Source organism: Paramisgurnus dabryanus, chromosome 12 (genome assembly GCF_030506205.2).
Source record: "Paramisgurnus dabryanus chromosome 12, PD_genome_1.1, whole genome shotgun sequence".
NCBI lineage: Eukaryota > Metazoa > Chordata > Actinopteri > Cypriniformes > Cobitidae > Paramisgurnus > Paramisgurnus dabryanus.
The window spans coordinates 21189492-21209491 of NC_133348.1; the positions used below are offsets into that span (position 1 = coordinate 21189492).

The following is a 20000-nucleotide window of genomic DNA, read 5'->3' on the forward strand; positions in this document are numbered from 1 at the left end:
TCTATAATGGAATAATGTTAGTCAGTAATGAAGTAACTTCATATAATTCATTGATCAAGTGGGATCATTTAAATCATGTTCCAAAATGTGGAATCATATTTTACAGGAGCATTTGGACATTATTTTCCTGGCAGCATTAAATTGCAGTATAAAAATACCCCCATGCTCCTATGCTAAGTTCAAGTAAACTTTAATATGCATGTTTAGATTACAGGTTGTTGCCCTCTTGTCTGAAAAAGAATAAGATTTAGATGAAGCTTAGGGTATATGTACACAGCAAAAACAATACCGTTCACACAGATCAGCAGAAACAACAAAAAATGCTGTATTATGCATGCCATGCCAGTTGGCGATGTCACATAACGTCTAAACACGTAACATGTCTGCACATGACACCAACACTTTAACAGATTCGTTTTTTATGTGGAAATTATAACAATGTCGTTTTCAAAAAACTTTTTTAACTTTGTGTCTTCATGTAATGAACAGCCAAAAATCACAAAAAAGTTTCCAATTTTTAGTTTAAAATGTCATTTAAACTGCCTCTTAAATGTAATACACTCAAGGTTGGCAAAGTTAAAGGTATAACTTGGTTTAGCAATGAGGTAAAGACTACCAAACATCACTCATGTCAGACAGGAGTCTGCTGCTAAGAAGGTCTTTTTAAAGACAGAAAGATTAAGATAAAACTAGAGAGACTGAATGAGAAGGAGAGAATAAGTGAGAGAGCCGACAGCCCTAACTACAGAGGCATTAACAAAAACAGTACAAAGGCAAAAAGGACAGAGAAAGAGAGCGAGAGAAAGGCCAGAGGTTAGCCGAGACAGAGAGAGATGGAAAAACAGCAAGAGAGACAAGGCGTAAAAGAAGGAGAAAAGAGAGCGACTGATGTAGATAAACAGTGAAGAAAAGGAGAGAAAGAGAGATTAATAAAGAGGGAGAAGTGGAGAAAAATAGAAACTAAAGGAGAAAGCAGGGCCTCCAGTGACTCTCTTTGTCCCAATCGGCGATTTCACACCGACACAAAGGGCTCGGTGGACGTTTCATCCTTTTATTAACGTTTCTCTGGCGTTTATTCAGCGTTATTCTGTGACGTTATGAAGTCAGTCCCATTCAGGGCACATTATAAATCACCTCCGTCGCTGCAGAGCGTGGCCAATCGGCCAATTACGCAGTGTGGCCGCCCCTGAACACGCAGGACAATGGCATCACAAGGCCAATAAACAAGCCCCTAATAGGACGGCGGGGAAAACGCGCCCAAAACAGGCCCCAACCGCCCGCCGCACGCACGTATTCCATCATCCCCATGCCCTCACATTTCCTCCCGCTAATGCTAGCACGCACACACACAGCTGCAGAGGGAGAGAGAGGGCAGAAGGGTATTAGTGGCACAGAGAGAGAAAAATGACCCGGCGCTAGAGCGCTATGCAAACCCCCCCGCGTGGCCCTTTTCATGCTGGAGGCCAGAACAAAAGCATACTGTTGCCATACTGTGACGTTCACGCTAGCCAGTTAGCACAGCTGCAAGAGCTCACCTTAGCGCTAGCAACTATTGTTGGCCTGGTTTAGAGCCTCTTCCATCCATCTTCTGGACTGGATGAGACAAATGCAGATGAAGAGAGAGTTACGGAGGGAGTTCGGGAGAGAGAGTGACTGGGTGATGCAGCTGCAAAATGAATAAAAGGGGAAGGTGAAAAGGGGAAAACTAGAGAGAGAGAGAGAGAGAGAGAAAGAGAGAGGTGTCAATGTAACACACCCAAGGGTGGTCCCACCCACTCACTTACATAGCAGCTGCCTGACAGTTAAACAGTAACCAAAGTGAGAAAGTAGAGAGTCTCAGCGCGATGGAGCCGTATGTGCTTACTGTAAAATAAAACATTTTCGTCTGTTTCTTTTATGTGTAAACTAAATGTGATCGGTCTAAACAGTTTTCTTGCTGACTAATATTATTTTGTCCTGTGAACAACTTTGAGATAAACACTGTCTGTGTGATAGTATTTATTTATGTATTATCTGTTTCTGCTGTATGCAGATCATTTGACATGAGTGTCATTGAGGTTTATAAATAAATATCTTATTGCAGATACTGACTCTATATAAAGTCTCAGAAGCATTTTGTTACTCATATTTAGCAATCTTTAGTTTTTTAAACAAGAATAAACTGCATGCATATTATATGAATAAACTGTAACTCATTAAATCAACAAAATATTGATGATAAACTCAACCAAATTAATTAACCAACTTTTTTTTCAAAGTGAGTGTATTGTATTAACCAGCCAGTGGCAAAGGGGTTACAGACCCACTTTAAATAAAGTTATCATACCCCTTGCAGAATCTGTGATAAAAAGGGATAAAATCCTAAAAGTAAAGTAAAACATTTTAATTAAAATTACTTGCTGCCCCCATTACAAGACATATTAAAGTTATCTCACAAGGAAAATAATAAATACATTCACACCAAGAATCAAAGTGTGTTGCCTCACTGAGCATCAATGATCTGCCTTTTGTGATGGTTCTGTATGAATTCCTCAATTGCCCTGATTGACATCTCACCATTAAAGCCACTGCGGGGAGCAACCAAAATGTGCAGAGCATGCTGAGAAACCAAAGAACTTGCAGTACCTGGAGTTATTTTTTATTAAGAACATTGTGAGCGTATTTATTCGGCACAAACAAGATGCACAACTATAAAACTACTGCACTGTAAAAATTATTTCAAATCAACATATATTTTTATATAACAAATTCAACTTGTTTTTTATAAGTTATGTCAACGTATCACATGTCAAAACTTAAAATAGTTGACTTGCAAAACCAATTTGTTTTAACTAACAAAAACTAGCCAGTAAACTAACAAAAAAAGAAAAAGTTTGCAAAAATGAAGCTGTTATTTTGTCATTATATTTATTAGATCAATATCAGAAGTGAATAAATAAATAAATCCTTTTTACTTATATATAACCTAATAGCTGCTAATAACCTGAGCTGAACTTGGATTTGAATGTGAATGAAATCGGAGGGGTGCCAGGCGTTGGTCCAGCTGCAAGTGTCGGCATAAGAGACAAAGGTCATCACCACTACACAGTACCCTTATGAACCCTCCCTGTGTACCAGCGACACGCACAGAAAAAAGCTCACCATCACAAATCGCCAGTGCCTCATACAAACTTCATCAACGGGCCACATACCTCTCGAGATGCTCGCTCGCTCGCTTGCGCTCTCTGTGAAGTGTATGCAGCTGCTTAGAGAAAGTAAGTGTCATCTGTTGGTTGAGTGAGTCTAATAGCTCTTGGTACTATGACACTAAATACCCCTTGCACAATTCTACCGTTTTCATTAAAAAGACCCCAGGCACGTAACTATCCCACTGAATATCTCAGCCACAATGCCACTTGTGCACAAATCTTCCCAATGCATTTCTGATGTACAGACTAAATACCCACTTAACTAAATCGCCCTGTAGGCTATACAAACCAAGCAATACTACTTCACATTCTTAGGTGGAATAATACAAAATACAAAAAGTTGGATGGTATCAGCCAACATTTAACTATATATTTTTATTTGTTTACCAAAATTATGACCGAATTTATCCAAAAGTTTCGAAAAATACATTAGTTAGGTTTCCGCCATCTTATTTTATGAGGTGGGTAATGTGAATTGTACCAAAATGTATTATTTAAAAAAAAAAAGCAATTATGAAGCCCCATCACTGACCATTACCCCTAACCAAGCAGATTGTAATGAAATTTAGAAATAAGATCCTACAAATTAGCCATCTTATAAAACAGCCTATGGATTGTGCTGATCATTAGCAAAAATATTATTGAAATGTTTCATTTAAAATCTAAGACTCAATCAAGATGCAACAGTGCCTGACATTTCACAGCTCTTCTGTTTTGCTCTCTTTCTGTCTTAAAAAAAAAAAAACTTTTTCAAACCCACGTCCCATTTACAAACAAATTTCAGTTTTTTGTTTTATGAGGCAGGGAGGTCGGGGGGTTGGTTGATTACCATTCAGGTGGACGGCTGGCAGCCCTGTCTGCTTGTTGCTGAGAGTATAGCGCAGAGCGACATGCGTGTGGTTGGCGGTGGGGGTGGTGCTGGTGCCGGGGGATCGATTTGATTCTAATCGGACCATGAAAAGAACATGATCTAACTGCTTTCAGCTGGGAGTACATTTGGGTCCTCTCTACTGTTTGCTCTCCCTCTCTACTCCCCTTTTCCTTTCTTCCACACACTCTCTCTCCCTGTCTTTCACTCTTTGACACACAATGTCTCTGGCCGCTTCAAAAAGCCTTGAATGTCTCATTAATGACTTTGTGAATACCAGGGTAGAGAGATTTGAGGATGGACGTGGCGAGGGAGGGAGAAGAAAAAGAAAAGGGAGCGTATAAAATTCCAGGGTTGTTTAGAAAGGCCGGCTGAGATCTTTGCCATGGATTATCATGACAGCGTTTTGGAGGCTGAATGGGGTTGACCCCTTTGAATGCCAGTGTATTCTGTCAGATAGGGGCTCGTTGGGTTTAACCAAGTTCACTGACTCTTAAAGTTTATTGTGTTGAAAGGCCGGACCTCAGTCTACCCTTCCCCATCGCTGTTTTTGCTCCGGTGTCCCGTCCAGGCATTTGTTGTCTTGACGCAGATTTTATGTCCCCGTTGCCAGCTTCCATTGTCACTCTCTTTCTGTTTCCCTGTCTGTGACATCATTTATCCATAGTTCACGCCCATCATTCCGTCCTGCTGTCATTGAGTGAAAAATGTCTCCTCACTTGCCGATTCTTTCTCTCCCTCACGCTGTTTCTCAGGATAAATCCCTCTGCTTTTCAGACGCTCCTGTCATCGCGATAGTTAACACAACACTGAGGGCCATAAGTCAGAAGCTACAGGTCAAAGGTCAAGGTGACCCCAAGGCTTGCCTTTTTTATCAATTTCTATTTTATTTGACTTTTCTTTTTAACACTTCACTTCATTGTAGATAAGTGAATTAGTGAGTATAGAGAATTATTGTTCATGCCCTCCATCAAAGCTGACGTAATATTTAAGTCCAATGTAAGACACATTTTCCTATTATGTAGAATAAAGACTTTGCCATAATAGATGCCAGTCCTAAAATAGATAATAAGAAGTATAAATTAAATAAAAAGTTAGACTTTTTGCATCCCAAAATCAAACTAATATTTATATTTATATTCAATATTTAAATATTACATATTTTTCAAATGTATACTTGGCAGTGTTGTAGTCAAGACCAACTAAACCTAGACCAAGGCAAGACCAAGACCATCAAAAAATAGTCCTGTCAATATCATGTTTTCAGATCATGTCAGATATCATGTAAACAAACAAGATCTCATTTAATTTTTGCAATCACATCTTGGATATTGTAGACCTTTGTATTCATTTTGTTGATAGATTTCTTTTTGGACAATCCCCCATTCATATTTTAGCAGCACAACAGTAACAAAATAAATCAAATAATAAGAAATAAGCTAATTATTGTTTTTAAAGCCAAAGGTTTCACATCCAATCACATTAATAACACATCAGACAATGCACCAGCAATTTAGTGTAATTCACCACAAGTCTCGACTGGTCTTAAAATAAAATCAGAGACCAATAAGTTTGAGACCAAGAAAAGACAGAGACCAAAAACAGTTAAGACTGAGACCATCAACAAATGGTCTTGAGACCAGTCACAAGTACTTCAACTCTAACTTACGGTACAAAATTAATTGGAATTAAAATATGTAATAATTGTTTATGTATGTCAGTATTTTATATTCTTATTAATATTAAATAAAATAAAGTATTTGTTACCTTTTTATCTTTCCTAAGTAAATCATAAGACAAGAAATTTTGTTTTAATGCTACAATTTTTTCCATATAATGAAAGTGAATGTGGACTAAGGGAGTCAGTCACCAAAAGTCTGTGTCTGTGTCAGGAAAACCATAGAGGTTTGAAACAACATGAGTAGATGATGTCTTTTCTTTAATACACACACACTTACAAATTGGTAAAACAGAAATTCAGGGGATAACCAGTAAACTAGAGAAAGACAAACTAGGTATTTTTCAGAAAAAAAGAAAAAGTACATCACTATTGTTTCTGTCTTACTGATTTGGCAATATGAATAAATTTTGTCATGCCAATAATGCAAATGAAACAAAATTTAGAGAAAGAGGGAAGACCAGGCAGGTGCTGAGTAGCCCTTGCACATGCAACCACATTAGTCCGCTAGACTTGAACTAGCCTCATTGCGATGAGCAGGTGAAGGGATACGAATTCTAGTGAGAAAGAGCGAGACTCCAACTCTACTTGCATACAAATTTCAGACCCCTACCCCCAAAACACTTGCACACATACACTCAGACGGACGCAAATGGACAGAGGCAACACAAAGACGTAGCCGCACTTGAAACTCTTCAGCTTTAGTTAAACAGGATAGAGTGTGCGTGAGAGAGAGGCACGATGCAGCCCTTTGAAAACTACCCACTCCTCTCTGTGCATGCACAACATTAAGGTACTCGGGGCTATTTATGACACAAGCAAGCACAAAACTGCCACAATTAACAAGACACAGGGAAAACACCTTATCCTGAGGCAGATGAAACGGTGCTGGAAGTGTTCCATGAAGCATTAAAAGGCTTCTCTGTTCTTCTCTCGCATTTAGGACTTTAAAAGAGTTGTGATAATACAATTAGACCTTTTATCATTTGGCATTATGAAGTGAGCCCGGATTGTAAAGTGCTTTTCCCGCACAAATTAATTGGCCAGCCACAACAATCACAACATAACTGCTTTTATAGTGGTCGAGAAATCGGCGGTATTTAGATTCATGATGGATGCTTTAGCGAGCTGTGAAAAGATACTACAGTGCAGCGGGCTTGGGGTGTACATGGGAGGTGTCTTGGAATGAGTGGGAGATGAAAATGTTTTCCAAGTGTGTTGGCAACACGTTCGCGCTAGCTAAACAGTTGTTAATATGTCACCAAAAGATTCATATTGTTTTTATTAGGGAAGTCTGTTGTTATTGTCTATGGTTGCATTAAAAACTATTTATGAGATTCAAAATTCTATCAGAGAAGGTTCATCAAGCCTTATTTTTTTTATCCTAAACTTGTTTAATTTTTTTCCCTTTAAGTCATGCGATTCATTCTCCCAACACACAATGTCTCTGTCTTAAGGTTATAACTGCTGTTGAAATCTCCAGAAAAATGCATCAATTCCTCCTCGTGGACCTAGTGTTTTGAAAATAAAACAAACCGATATCTTTAATAATTTGGGGGACACTAATGTGTCTGTGTGCGCACATGAATCTAGCATGCTATAAACACAATGTCAGTAGCATAGCCCAGATTTTGCCTATTATCCCACACAGCTCAATTCATTCCAGAACTACTTATCCAGGCTTCAAAGGAAAGGCTGCTAAACACACAGGTTAGCGGTGTAGGACGATGTTTATGTAAACACAGCGAACCTCAAATGACTTATTAAGCCGTACAACCCATTGACACATGATGGGACTACCTTACCTTAAGACCTGGATTATGTGTAAACTAAACATAAACACTGATTGTAAAAGGTCATGGTGTTCCTTTATAAGAAAATTATTAGAAATGCGTTAAAAACGTATTAGTATTCATAAAAAAACTGAGACAATCATGAATAATAGAAATGATACAAAGTTATTTTATTTACCGTTTATAATAAAATATTCTGATCTGAATTATGAAGTCTTGGTTTTGAATGTATGATCTGTGAGTATTTGTGGTTAGGGAGGCATTCGTTTACCCATGCCACAGATATTCTTTGAACATATGAAAAACAACAATGGTGGCACAAGATTATAATCAACCCCAAAATGAACAAAAGTGATCATGATCCTTATCAAAATTTGACAAAATTGATTCGTGCCCATAACATAGACTCACATTTAATGGCTCTTATACAAATTTACATCAGAGTAATAACAATCTTGCCATCTTCTAGTCTCTGTGGGACCAGATTTGTCTAATACTGTAGATCACAGCAGATAAAATCGGAAAACATCACCACAAATTCAATTATAACACATTTCATGCTCATCCAGAAAGAAAGTGATGGATGAAGAGAGAAGAGGGAAGGGTTGACGGCAGTCATTAAAATCAACCAGCGGTTTTTACTAGACGTCAATCTGAAGAGAGTGGTGTATTTATGTGTGTAGTGTTTAACAATGATATGCAGTAATAAGCCATGATAAACATCACTGTAATTGGCAGAAAAAAACATCCTAAATTGTAAATCTGCTCACAAAAGAGTGATGAGATTAAACCATCATCAAAATAATACAAACTTTCATAGTTCTAGTATAGTTGAATAAATCCTGGCACTGTACATGCAGTTTTTATGTACACCAAGTCAATATTAAACCAACATTGCTCTGCGATTGTATGAGTAAAGTTTTTCACTGTTCTGTTGTTCAACATTCACATTTTAATATTGTAAAATTCGAATAATATGTTGCTTATTCATTTTGAATACATTTAACAGATATGCTAACTTGAGATAATTAATTCACTGAAGTTTTCCACATTAAGTTTGTGGTATAACATAAATAATCTCTTTTGATCTAATTGTTATGTTCATGTGACTTGAGCAGTAACACTCATACATAAGAGTAACCTTTTACAATAAGGTTGTATTTATTAACATTACTTAATGCATTGGCTAACATAAACATAATTGTACGCCATTTATTAAGTTCATGTTCGGTTAATTTTGTAATTTATTAATGCATTTTGAACATGAACAATTGCATTGGCATTAACTAATGGAAACAAAGATTAACAAATAATGTTATAAAAATCTATTGTTATATTTCATGTTAGCTAATGCATTTTGCAATGTTAACAAATACAACCTTATTGTAAAGTGTTACTGACATAACTCGCATAACCACATGGAATGACCAAGACAAAACAATTATAATAATACCTCAATATTTGCTAAACTTTTTAAAATTTCTACTTGCCTTGAATTTGAAGTTGAATCTAATTTGTTAAGTCACTTTAACTTAATTTTCCCTACAATTTGGCTTTTAGGTTAAGCAATTTTCAAGTTGTTTTTAGGTTACACCAACTCTTTAAAACAAGTTGAAATTGCTTAACCTAATCCAACAAGTTTGTTAAACTGACTTGCACAGCTAGTTTGATTTTACCTCAGTTTAAAAATAAAGGCAGCTTGAAATCATTTACAGTGTAATTACTCTTTAAAGTTTTTTATTTATTTATTTGGAAGTGTATTTTGTAGTTTAGCAATTTACTAATGCATGCACATTTTTTAACATTACCTTAACTGTGAGGAGTATGTGTGAAAGCTGAACCATTTAACAAGGATCAAAATGACACCATATGGTTCAGTATTATTAGCTGAATTAAGTTTTATTTAAATTCAATAAACTTTGATTAATTTTATGTAACTTTATCTCGGACCAGTCAATGTCTATTTTGCCTAATTTGCAGCACCATACATTTCAAACAGGCTGCCCATATATATCTTTTTAAAAGACAACCTCAGAGAAAATTTTGTAGCTCGCTGATTAAGAGCATTAGATATTTACTCGACTTTATTTCAGCATGTCAAGCGAAACGCAATCGTTGTAAGGGCTATTTGGTCCCGCGTCTCGCCTGTTGTGCTTTTTAGTAATGAGTGTTTGTGTAGTGGTTTGGAAAGAACTGTTGGCTATTAGGAAGATCTGAGCGCTATAATAAGGTGATGAGAGGGGGATATTTTAATGAGGTTAGTGGACGTTCCAGGAAAACGAAAAGCAGATACATTAGGCGATTTAAGCGTCAACGGATCTGTCGGCATTTATCTGGTTTACTGCATTACTGCGCGCGGCCTTTACGCAGCTTCTCTCTCACTCGCACTCTTTCTTTATACTCTGGCAAACGCGCTCTATTCATCAACGTACTTCGTACTGAAAAGTAACCATGGTTTTGTTGCATTATTATAGTAAAAGCATAAAACCAGTTTTGGCGGATTGATATCCATTTCTATTAGCCCACAGATTTTATGAATAAACTATGGTGTCTGTGGTAAATTTGTGGTTTCAACACAATTACAAAAGTTTAACTATTGTTTCTCTGCTAAAAATATGATTAATCATCGTCATTTTCGTGTTTTAAACATAAAAGTGAAGAATGCGCAACAGTTGCATTTCACTGTAAACATTCCTATGTGTGTGGTTCTGTCTTCTTTTAATAAAACTCGAATCCGTCATTAAGACATAAATTAGATTTTGACACACACAGGCAATTGAATTTAAGCCCCCCACTCAGGCCCCCAAAACGATGAAGTGAAGAGCAGGCCCTGCAGCTGCTATTCAGATGAAGGAGATAATTGGCAATGAAAAGTCACTGCGCTGCATTATGTTGTCTACGGGATCATTGTTCATTTTCCCCTTGCTATTGAATACTATATTGAAAACCCGAGTGTTTCTTTTCAGTTTTCAGTATTCACCGTGTGTTGCTTGGTTACTGGGACTGGGGGAATCACACACTGTATCAGGATGGGCCGCAGGCTGGCCCCTTGCGCCACAATGCAACTTTTGTGAGGAGGCGTTGACACAAATTAATGACACTTATCCAATAAGGCAGTTATGGACCTCTTATAGTGCAATATTGCATTGGATTGAGAGTGGGAGCTTTTGCCGCCATTGATAACTTTAGATGACACTCAACATTAGATTTGTGTTATACATGTTAGATGTAAATATAATTAATTCAGCAATTGTAATAATAACAAAATGTATTTACAGGCCTTCTCTCACTGTGTAAGGAAGCTGTTTGTTTCTTTTACTCACTAGGTCCACTTATACTGTAGACCAAACTAAAATACATTTAAAAATTTAGAATACAAGCCTTTTCAAAATTTTAGAAGTAATGTTGGCATAATTTCACTACAAGCAATAGGTTCGTTTTAAACTCGCAACGCAGTTGATAAAGCCACTATTTAAAAGAAGCAGACAAAGATGTATTCCTACCAGGAAGAATTATTCAAAAGAGTTTTTGCCTTAAATGGACTAATTTTCCCCTTGAATTATGAAAGTAATGGCTAGGTAACACTCTGTGCAGAGTACCCGACGGCTTAAATCTTAAATCCTTCCACGTGGCCCGGCTAGTCGTGGCAATTAGAGCTCATTACAGACTCATAAAGGCTCTCATTTGTGGGATTACTTAATAGACAATGACATTTTATCTTAAAGAATTACGGATAAAATATTATAGGAGCCTGGACAGTATGTGGACGCGCGCCGCAAATTATTCCGCATGAGTTCATTGAGTCATTCATTCTCTCTCTCTTCTCTTATGGCGCATACGCCGTGTTTCCTTCATTACAACAATTACAGCCACAATGACAGATGTGTTTGTTTTTTCGCCACCCCAATTCTCCCTAATTTAATGTCTTATTTCACCTCGTTTAGGGGCAAGGCTTGCTGCTGATTTTAGCAATTAAATGCCTATGAAAACTAAACACCAAGTATCCCACCACTATTGGTGATATTAATACTAAACATTATTATGAAATCATTATAAAGCGCTTTATAACTGTCCCAAATCCTAGTAAGTACTTTCCGTATCAAATACTGTAAAAAAGTATAGGCCTGTATGTTTTTTTCTGAAGTAATAATTTTAACAACAATTTGGTATGAATAAACTCTTAAATAAAAAAAAACTATTAAGATACACTCTAAAAAATGATGTGTTGTTTCAACCCGTGGTTCCGTAAAATATGAACAAACCCAACTGTTGGATTTAAATGAACCTATCCTGTTGTTTTAACCAACAATGATTAGGAAAAATGTTTTTTAAAATTTTACCCAACCATGATTTGAAACAACACAGTAATTTTCAATGTGTATCTAAAAAAAAATCCGGTATAAATATTTAAATAAATATTGAAAATGTCAGTAAAACGTCTATATCTGAAAGCTATACTGATATTTTAAAAGTTCAGGTGTCAGGCCATGTACATGCAGTTAAATGTAAACTTAAGTCTAAAGGAGGTCACATCTAAAATTAGGGTCCAATGCCAGGCTTATTATTTTGGCGAGACCTCGAGATCTCGCGCCGCTGGCCTCCTCGCGCGGTGTCTAGAGGTAAGAGGCGTTCGCTCTCAGATGAAAGTGAAAGCTCAACCCGCTGCTGACCCGCCAAGAGATCAGACCTGCTAATTATTGTCACAAGATGAGGGATTAACGCATTTCTGAAATAGCTGAATGTTTATCCACTCCAAAACCTCCACAATAAACACTTTCTAATTGAATCCTAATCGCTATCAAATTGCAAAGGCCCAGACCTTACTGGGATTCATATATTTTTTATTGCCGGGGGTCAAGACGTAAACCGAGATTTTAATTGCAATTGGAATGCGCATATTAGTTAATTAGGCAACTGTATTAGATTAATGTTTAGTTTTCTGGAAGCTGCTTTTATTAAAAAGTATTTTTTTTCAAATTATTGGCAGGACGTTTGTTTATCAGACTCATCTTATTACTGTGTGCCTAAGCGTTTCATTGAGTATACTGAAGTTCATTATTAATATATTTAAATTTGACTTTACTGTAGATAAACCAGATATTTGAAACTTCAGTAAAGACATTCAAATAAACAGGGATGTGACGTGGCAGGCAACTGTTTCAAATAAGACTGGCCATTTACTTATAAAACAATTATATATATGGCAATATTTCAGCATTATGTTACATCATCATATGATGAACATCATCATTGTAGCCTATATCAACTCTTAAGTTTTTTGCATGTTTATTATGGGAGGCAGGAGTTTGGAGCAAGTGCAAATTTATTGATATCTCTGTAATTGTAATCGCCTGCATCTTTTTATGACTTGGGAGAGTTGTTGTGCCACTTTGCCTGTGTTGAAGAGCCTATCCAGATGCTAACAAGACTAGATGGGTAAAGATTTGATTGGAGGCTCGCATGGGCATCACGTGTCTCGGGACACTAGAGGTACTAAAGCCCTTAGGCCTTAAGCGCACGTGGGTGACGTTAGGGCCGGCCCTCTCCAGGGTCCCTTTTGTTGAACTATCAAACATAAGCCAGCTCCCGAGGGTTTTAGAACAGTGTTAGGACCACTGTGTACTGCGCAAGTCTTTGGAGAGACGCATCAGTGGGGTATTATTAACACCTTCAGCATCATACGCAGACAGGAGCTATCATGTCGAGATCTTTCTACGTAGACTCTTTGATTATCAAGGATCCTGCGCGCCCTGCTTTAAGCGAGCACACGAGTCAGGACTTTCTCATCCCCATCGGCATGCACTCACCCGGTGTGATGACCGTGACTGCACCCGTTTGCCCATCCCGGAAGACGGGCACCTTCTGTGTGTGTCCACTCTGCGTCACCTCGCATATCCACTCTCCCCGGGGCGGGATCTCACTACTGAAGGGACAGGGCTTCTCTGATGCGACTTTTTGTCAGAGGGTGGCACATCAACAGAGCACCGCGATAACGCACCCGGGGCATGGACACGCACCTGTCTGCACGCCCACAGGCTACAGCATCACGGACCCTCGGAGGTATCACTGCCTCTCTCTAGGTGAGTGCGCGCGCATAAGACACCTGTTCCTCCTTATCACGAGATGTTTGACATTAAAAACAAAAGTATACTTTTTGCTAAATAATTTACATCATAATCACATTTATCTGTATTCTTCTCTTTTCATTTTTCTGTATCTTTTAATATAAATATTGATTTGCAATTCTACAGATCCAATAGGAAATATTATTGTCACAACAATCTTTAAGATATCTGGTGTGTTTACAGTAATTTTTAGTATCATTTGATGTAATGTTAGAGTTTCTTCTTGTTTGTCTCTTTAGGTGCGTCTGATAACAGCCACATACAGAACGGCAAGCGGATGCGCACCGCCTTCACCAGCACACAGCTTCTTGAGTTAGAGCGTGAATTCACGTCTAACATGTACCTCTCGCGCTTACGCAGGATTGAAATTGCCACATATCTAAACCTGTCAGAGAAGCAGGTGAAGATATGGTTTCAAAACCGCCGAGTTAAACACAAGAAAGAAGGCAAAGGTACGCAAAGAAGTGCGCACGCAGGATGCAAATGCTCTGGCAACCACACACACTATCCGCGCTCAGAAGACGAAGAATCCCTCTCACCTGTTTCAGGCTCAGAGGAGAAAGAGACCTCGCCCATCTAGAAGAGACACGAACTTAAATGACTTAAATTTGTAGGCTACCATACATGGCACATCTCAGTTTTTGGAACTGTCCATCATTCCATTCTAGAAAATATGGAGGTCAATCCCTCCCTTCTTCCTCTTACTGTGACACTAGAAATATTTAAATATTGTTATGTATTGCTGCATTGTTGCATTATAAGACAAACTGTGAAATAATGATACCTAAATAGTGTTTTTACTGTTTCTGAAAAGTTTTCTGAAGATGTTTCAAAAACTAACTGTCACCCTAAGGATAAATGTGGGACATATTGGGAAATAAATATGTGTGATATTGTAAATATGCAGACTGTTAATCCAATTTGTCCTATACTACTGAGCATTTTCTCCTGAATTTTATGTGCATATTAAAAATGTGTATATTTGTATTTATTTAAATAAATAAAGTAACATGTGTAATTACACCTGTGTGCGCCCTGCGTTCTGGATCTTACTGACAGAAATATGAAAAAGACGCTTATATGTGGAATGTGTGGAATAAACTTTTTTTTTATTGATAATGAGAATATTTCATTAACAGTTCCAAGTGTCAATTCGCCAGTTGACCTTAAACGCGCTTCATTTGGTATTTGCTTTGGGTTGTAACTGCTTTGATTCAAGTCAGAAATATTTTGCTCTGAATAGGTTAAATGTTGGATACAATATTACCTTAAAAACATTGTTAAGTTAACAAATGCATTTTACCATACAGTAATACAGATTAGGCCTACTTGAGTGTCACCATAAAACACTTAAGTCCGATCTAATTTATTTACCCTGACAAATAATTGAGACGATGTTTTGAGAGGATAATACACAAAAAATAAGTTTTTCATTTCTTGAGTAAACAAGGGACAAACTTTGGTATATTAAAATGCCATTATAGTTTAAATCACTTGTTTTATTTTATTAACAAAACACCAAAAGCCTTCTGATCCCCTTAAACATTTTTCTTTATTTATTAGCCTGAATGTCTTTGTATGCTCGTGTCTGTAATTGTATTAGTGACATGTAAAAAAGTTTTATTATAAATGTGTGTGTCTGACTCACCCTTTAACCATCATTAAACATTAGGCTAAGAGATACATTTTCGTTTATTTCCCAGTGTTCTTCTCATATATTTCCCACTAGTGTTAAGCCCACAAAAGGCTTATAGGGAGAATTTCTATCTCACAAGCCAGGTGATAATCAATTATACGTCGCCTGATCTTCGGGGCCCTATTCTATGTCTGCTTTTCAAGAGACGGTTGTCCCCCTGTTAAGTTAATCCGAAAGGAGTTTAATTGCAGTTTTTGTCCCACGTTGGTTGCTTATGTAGCAATTCCTTCAATACGACAGAGGAAAAAAGCTACGCAGAGCTGGCCAAAGGCTTTGACAGGTTAGATTGTCCTGCCAGGAACTCGCATTTAGCCAGCGGACCCCCGACGGCGGCGAGCTCAAGGCTTTTCACTAGACGTCTACAGGGTTCCTCCGCGCGCGAGAAAACGATTTAGTCACTGTTTCATTAGGCTCTATTTGAACCTTTCAACTTGGGCCAAATTGAAGGGGCATGCTGAAAATTGAGGGATTACGTAGGAGGGGTGATAGGAAATTAGAGAACGCTTAATTTAACTCGTGTTCCGTCAGAGTTTGGGATACATTCCTAATTGAGAAGGGAAGCAGGTGAAATTTTGGTCCCACGCAGGTCCTTTCAGAGAGGGAATAAATGGCCCCCTTTCACGTCTCGCTTCACGATCATATATTATCAAGTGAAGGCACCTAATGAATATATATTGAATTTCTTATTAATCGAATTAGACTTCACCCCTTGCAGGTGTGTGAGAGAGACAGACACCCCGACAAAAGACTTTTATTCAGTCGTTTCATGACTGACTCTCGTTCAGACATGTAGACCTGTAAAAAACTTTTAAAAGTTCCTTATTACTTGGCTATTGACAATTACAACATTTGCTCACAACAATAAAGTCAGCGTAAACAAATGAGTTTATAATTTAGTAGTTTATTTCTTCATAGAAAATTATTTTATCGCGCATGTGAAACCAAAAATGCATTTTGTCAGTTAGTGCCATGGCATTTGTTTGTGCAGTTGTGTTAGTAACAAATGTATTAGAGAATCTGATGTTAAAAACCAAATACAAAGTACAAGTGAGCCATCCCACGATTGCACCGTCGCAAAATGGCCAATTACGCATGACAAAGAGCAATTAATAGAAGCCCCTTTTTAAGCGTCTGCAGCTGCTTTCGCCTTGAGACAAGTGGGGCACTCGGGCAGTGAATGCCCCCAAAACCGGGGTTGTCTTCAGTCGCGGAGACTGGTACCTTAATAGTTTAACAGCAAAGTACAACCTTGGAAAAACGCAGTTGATGTGACATTCTTGCTTTTCAGCAACGGATTTGGGCAGACAGAGTGAGAATCATAAAACAACTGTTTCAAAGATGATGAAACTGAGAATTATGGACACGTGTCCAGTCAGTGCTGTTCATGGTGACTTAATTTAGTGGGAACTCGGTCATTACACAATATGTCCCGAGCGCTTTTGTCATGGTTTTTAGAAAGGACCGTTTCTGAGACATGTCAGCTCCTCTTTAATGCGTCCTATTGTGGCGTTCCTGAGCGTGCCTACTATATTATCAAGTGTGCTTAGAGGTTTGGCTGGATTAGTATGCATAGCGTTTTAAAAGAGGTCAGTTTTGAATGAGATAATATATGATAATATCATCCGTCACAATGTTTGAGGAGATAATGTATTATTCATTTCTTTGCCAAACTTTGTTAGTGGGAAATGAGGGTGATCAGTGTCGCTTTTAAGTAGCCTAATACTGAAACTGCATTTGGACCTATTCAAATGGCAATAATAATTATGTTGTTTTTCCTCGTTTTGTTGTGAAAAGTACAATAAAGAGTTGAAATAAAATAAAATTGAACCTGTTGGTTTAAAATCCAAAAATGTTTCACGTCATGCAACTTGAAACAACCTCAACATTAAAAAACTAAAAAATGTAATGTGTGGGGGAAAGGATATATATCAGTAGTTAATAATAAGTGTGCCATGTATATTTCTTGATAATCACGTGACCCGACACCACAGGTGCATCTGAGGTTGTCTCTCAGGTGAAAGCAATTTTGCACGCACACGCAAACAATTTAGATGCATGGACGTCGCTTTGGTATAATCATCTAAAGACCATTTTGATCATGCCGACTAGCCCAAATGGTTGTGTCCAAAATGTTCATTGGCCTATTATAGCGCCACCTTGTGATCGAGTTTCATAAGCGGCTCTTAACAGGGCAGACAAAAGTTATAGGACTAAGGGTAAAACAATCGGATCAAAAATAAGAGGATTCCATTCATCTCGATTTAACACTTTGCACCTTAGCTGAACGCCTATAATGACTGTGTTTGGATACAAGACTAACATTTGTTAAGCATTTATTGTTTCCTGAGATCAGAACAGCCTCCCCCACAAAAGCAACAGATTTATAGCAGATATAAAGACCGCAAGCTTCAGAACGCTGGACAGCGCATGTGTGAAGAGAGCGCAAATTAATGCAGTGAACAAACCAGACTGCTGGCTGTTCGCCAAAGGTGGCAAATGACTAAAAAATGCACAGAAAACTAAAAAGTATAAACTAGTTAGACAATTAACAATAGGAAAGGATGTTTGTGCAACTGTCAGAAAGAAACACACCGATGCTTGGATAAAATATGAAAAAAAACAACCGATAGGGTTTAATTTGAGCTGTGTTGTTTAAACCCAAAACAACCCAGCATTATTTTAAGTATCGGCTATGCTATAGTATATGCTGCTATTTATACAGTAAAATAAAGTTTAATAAAGCAAAAGCATAGGCTATAATAGTCTACATTTCCTTCTCAAACCTCAAACTTTATTCTCTTTACAAGTGAAAAATACTGTATAAAGAAACTTAAAAAGAATAAAGACAGAGGTAGCCTATGTATTATAAAAGTGTTTCATTTCAGACAAGAAAGGCAAAAATGATGTCACAAACATCTGTATTCAGTTTTGCATTGTCGTATCCTATCAGCTCCTCTCTCTCTCTCTCTCTCTCTCTCTCTCTCTCTCTCTCTCTCTCTCTCTCTCTCTCTCTCTCTCTCTCTCTCTCTCTCTCTCTCCCTCTCACACACACACAAAATCTCTTATTTGAAATTGTAAGGAAGAAGATATTCAATACAGTCAGCAAATTATGCAACATTTACACTTTCAGTTTGACACTTGCAGTAACGTCCGTTGTGCCATGTATTTGAAGGCACTGCCAGTAACAAGCTTAAGGAATTGTTTTGCATATTTTTGCTGACAGTGCACTGATGGGCATATACGCCACCACGTGGTTGTATCTTTCTGTAGGCTTGCATTGCTTGTATCCCTCACTAACTAAATCTATATATATATATAAAATAATAAAAAATAACTCCGCTGCACTAGTAAAATAACTCTGCTTACGCAGGCAAATTAATATTCTGAATCTCCCAACAGTAAACGCATTTTCAAAATGTCTTTATTATTACCGTTCCTTCGTTATTACTGTAAGTGTATATTTATAGTTATGTGATGTAAATACTGTTAAATAGCGTCGACTGATATATTATCTGCATAGCTTACGGCTAATGTCAGTGCAAAAAGGGAGAGAGAGGAGGGTGGAGAGAGAAAGAGATAGAGAGCGCTTCCATAAGCAGAAATCGTTCTGCTAGTGAAGTCAAAATTGTTATTCTTGCTTATGTATCTTCATATTTCCTGGATTAGCCTACAGCAAACATATTTTGCCTATTTTTGGATAAGAGAAGTTATGTTATAGTTTTAAAATGACAATACAGAGAACCTTGCTGTGTTCTCTGTATTGTCATTTTGAAACAAATTTTGACAATGACACTTCAACTTCTCTTATCCAAAAATAGGATAAAATAGGAATAATAAATAGTAATAGGATTAAAAAAATTTACTTTAGCTGCCGTAAATGGAGAAAAAAATATTAGCAGAGGACCATGAAACCCCTAGATTTGGGCTAAGCCCCCAATGTCTAATGTCTGGCTCCGCCCCTGCTGCACTGTAAAATGTGACTAGATTCACTTTCCTTGAACATTTTTCTGAAATAAAATAGTGAATTGAAAACTAGCAGTAACCTTAAGTGATCAAATAAATAATGTGGAATAAAGGACACATTGCATTTTCTCATTTGTTAATGAAGTACTGTATGTTTCACTAAATGGACAGCAATAGCACAATCGGAATATTAACTGCTGCATTTCTTGTTAATGCAAGGTTGACTGAAAAAAAATGGTGACTGAATCTTGCTGTAGACATTTTTATTATTCTAATTAACTCCGTACCCTTAACGGTGCCTTAAACTGAAAAAAAAAAATGCAAAAAGCTGCATAATTTGGCGTCGGGGGCTCACTTCAGTTCAGTGCATTTCAATTGCACCAAGCTAAACCTCCGATCAATGTATCACACGTTTTGAAGGTTTCTACAAGTTTTCGTTTTTCAGATTAGAGTCCTTTGTTTTCAGAACAAGGGACTCTGTTCTTTTGAGCGACCGGGCTGCACGAACATGTGGAAATAATTGTGCTGAGCAACTGGAGATGCGTGTTTCTCCGCGAGGGTGAGTTGCAAAGCGGGCTGCTTTAAACCTGCCGCAGGAAGAACGGAGTGGGGTACAGAGGGGCCAAGTCTGCCCCGGGGCTTCGCTTACCACATACCGGGTCAGTCATCAGCGCAAAGAGCTGTGAATC

At 37.7% G+C, this 20000-nt stretch overlaps 1 protein-coding gene across 1 annotated transcript; it reads left to right on the forward strand.

Moving 5' to 3' along the window:
• The first annotated feature begins 13110 nt into the window (after window positions 1-13110).
• Window positions 13111-14675, forward strand: gsx2 (GS homeobox 2). The gene is made up of 2 exons (XM_065256726.1): window positions 13111-13607; window positions 13892-14675. The coding sequence occupies exons 1-2, from the start codon at window positions 13226-13228 to the stop codon at window positions 14230-14232; spliced, it is 723 nt and encodes a 240-aa protein (XP_065112798.1). The 5' UTR covers window positions 13111-13225; the 3' UTR covers window positions 14233-14675.
• The last annotated feature ends 5325 nt before the right edge of the window (window positions 14676-20000 follow it).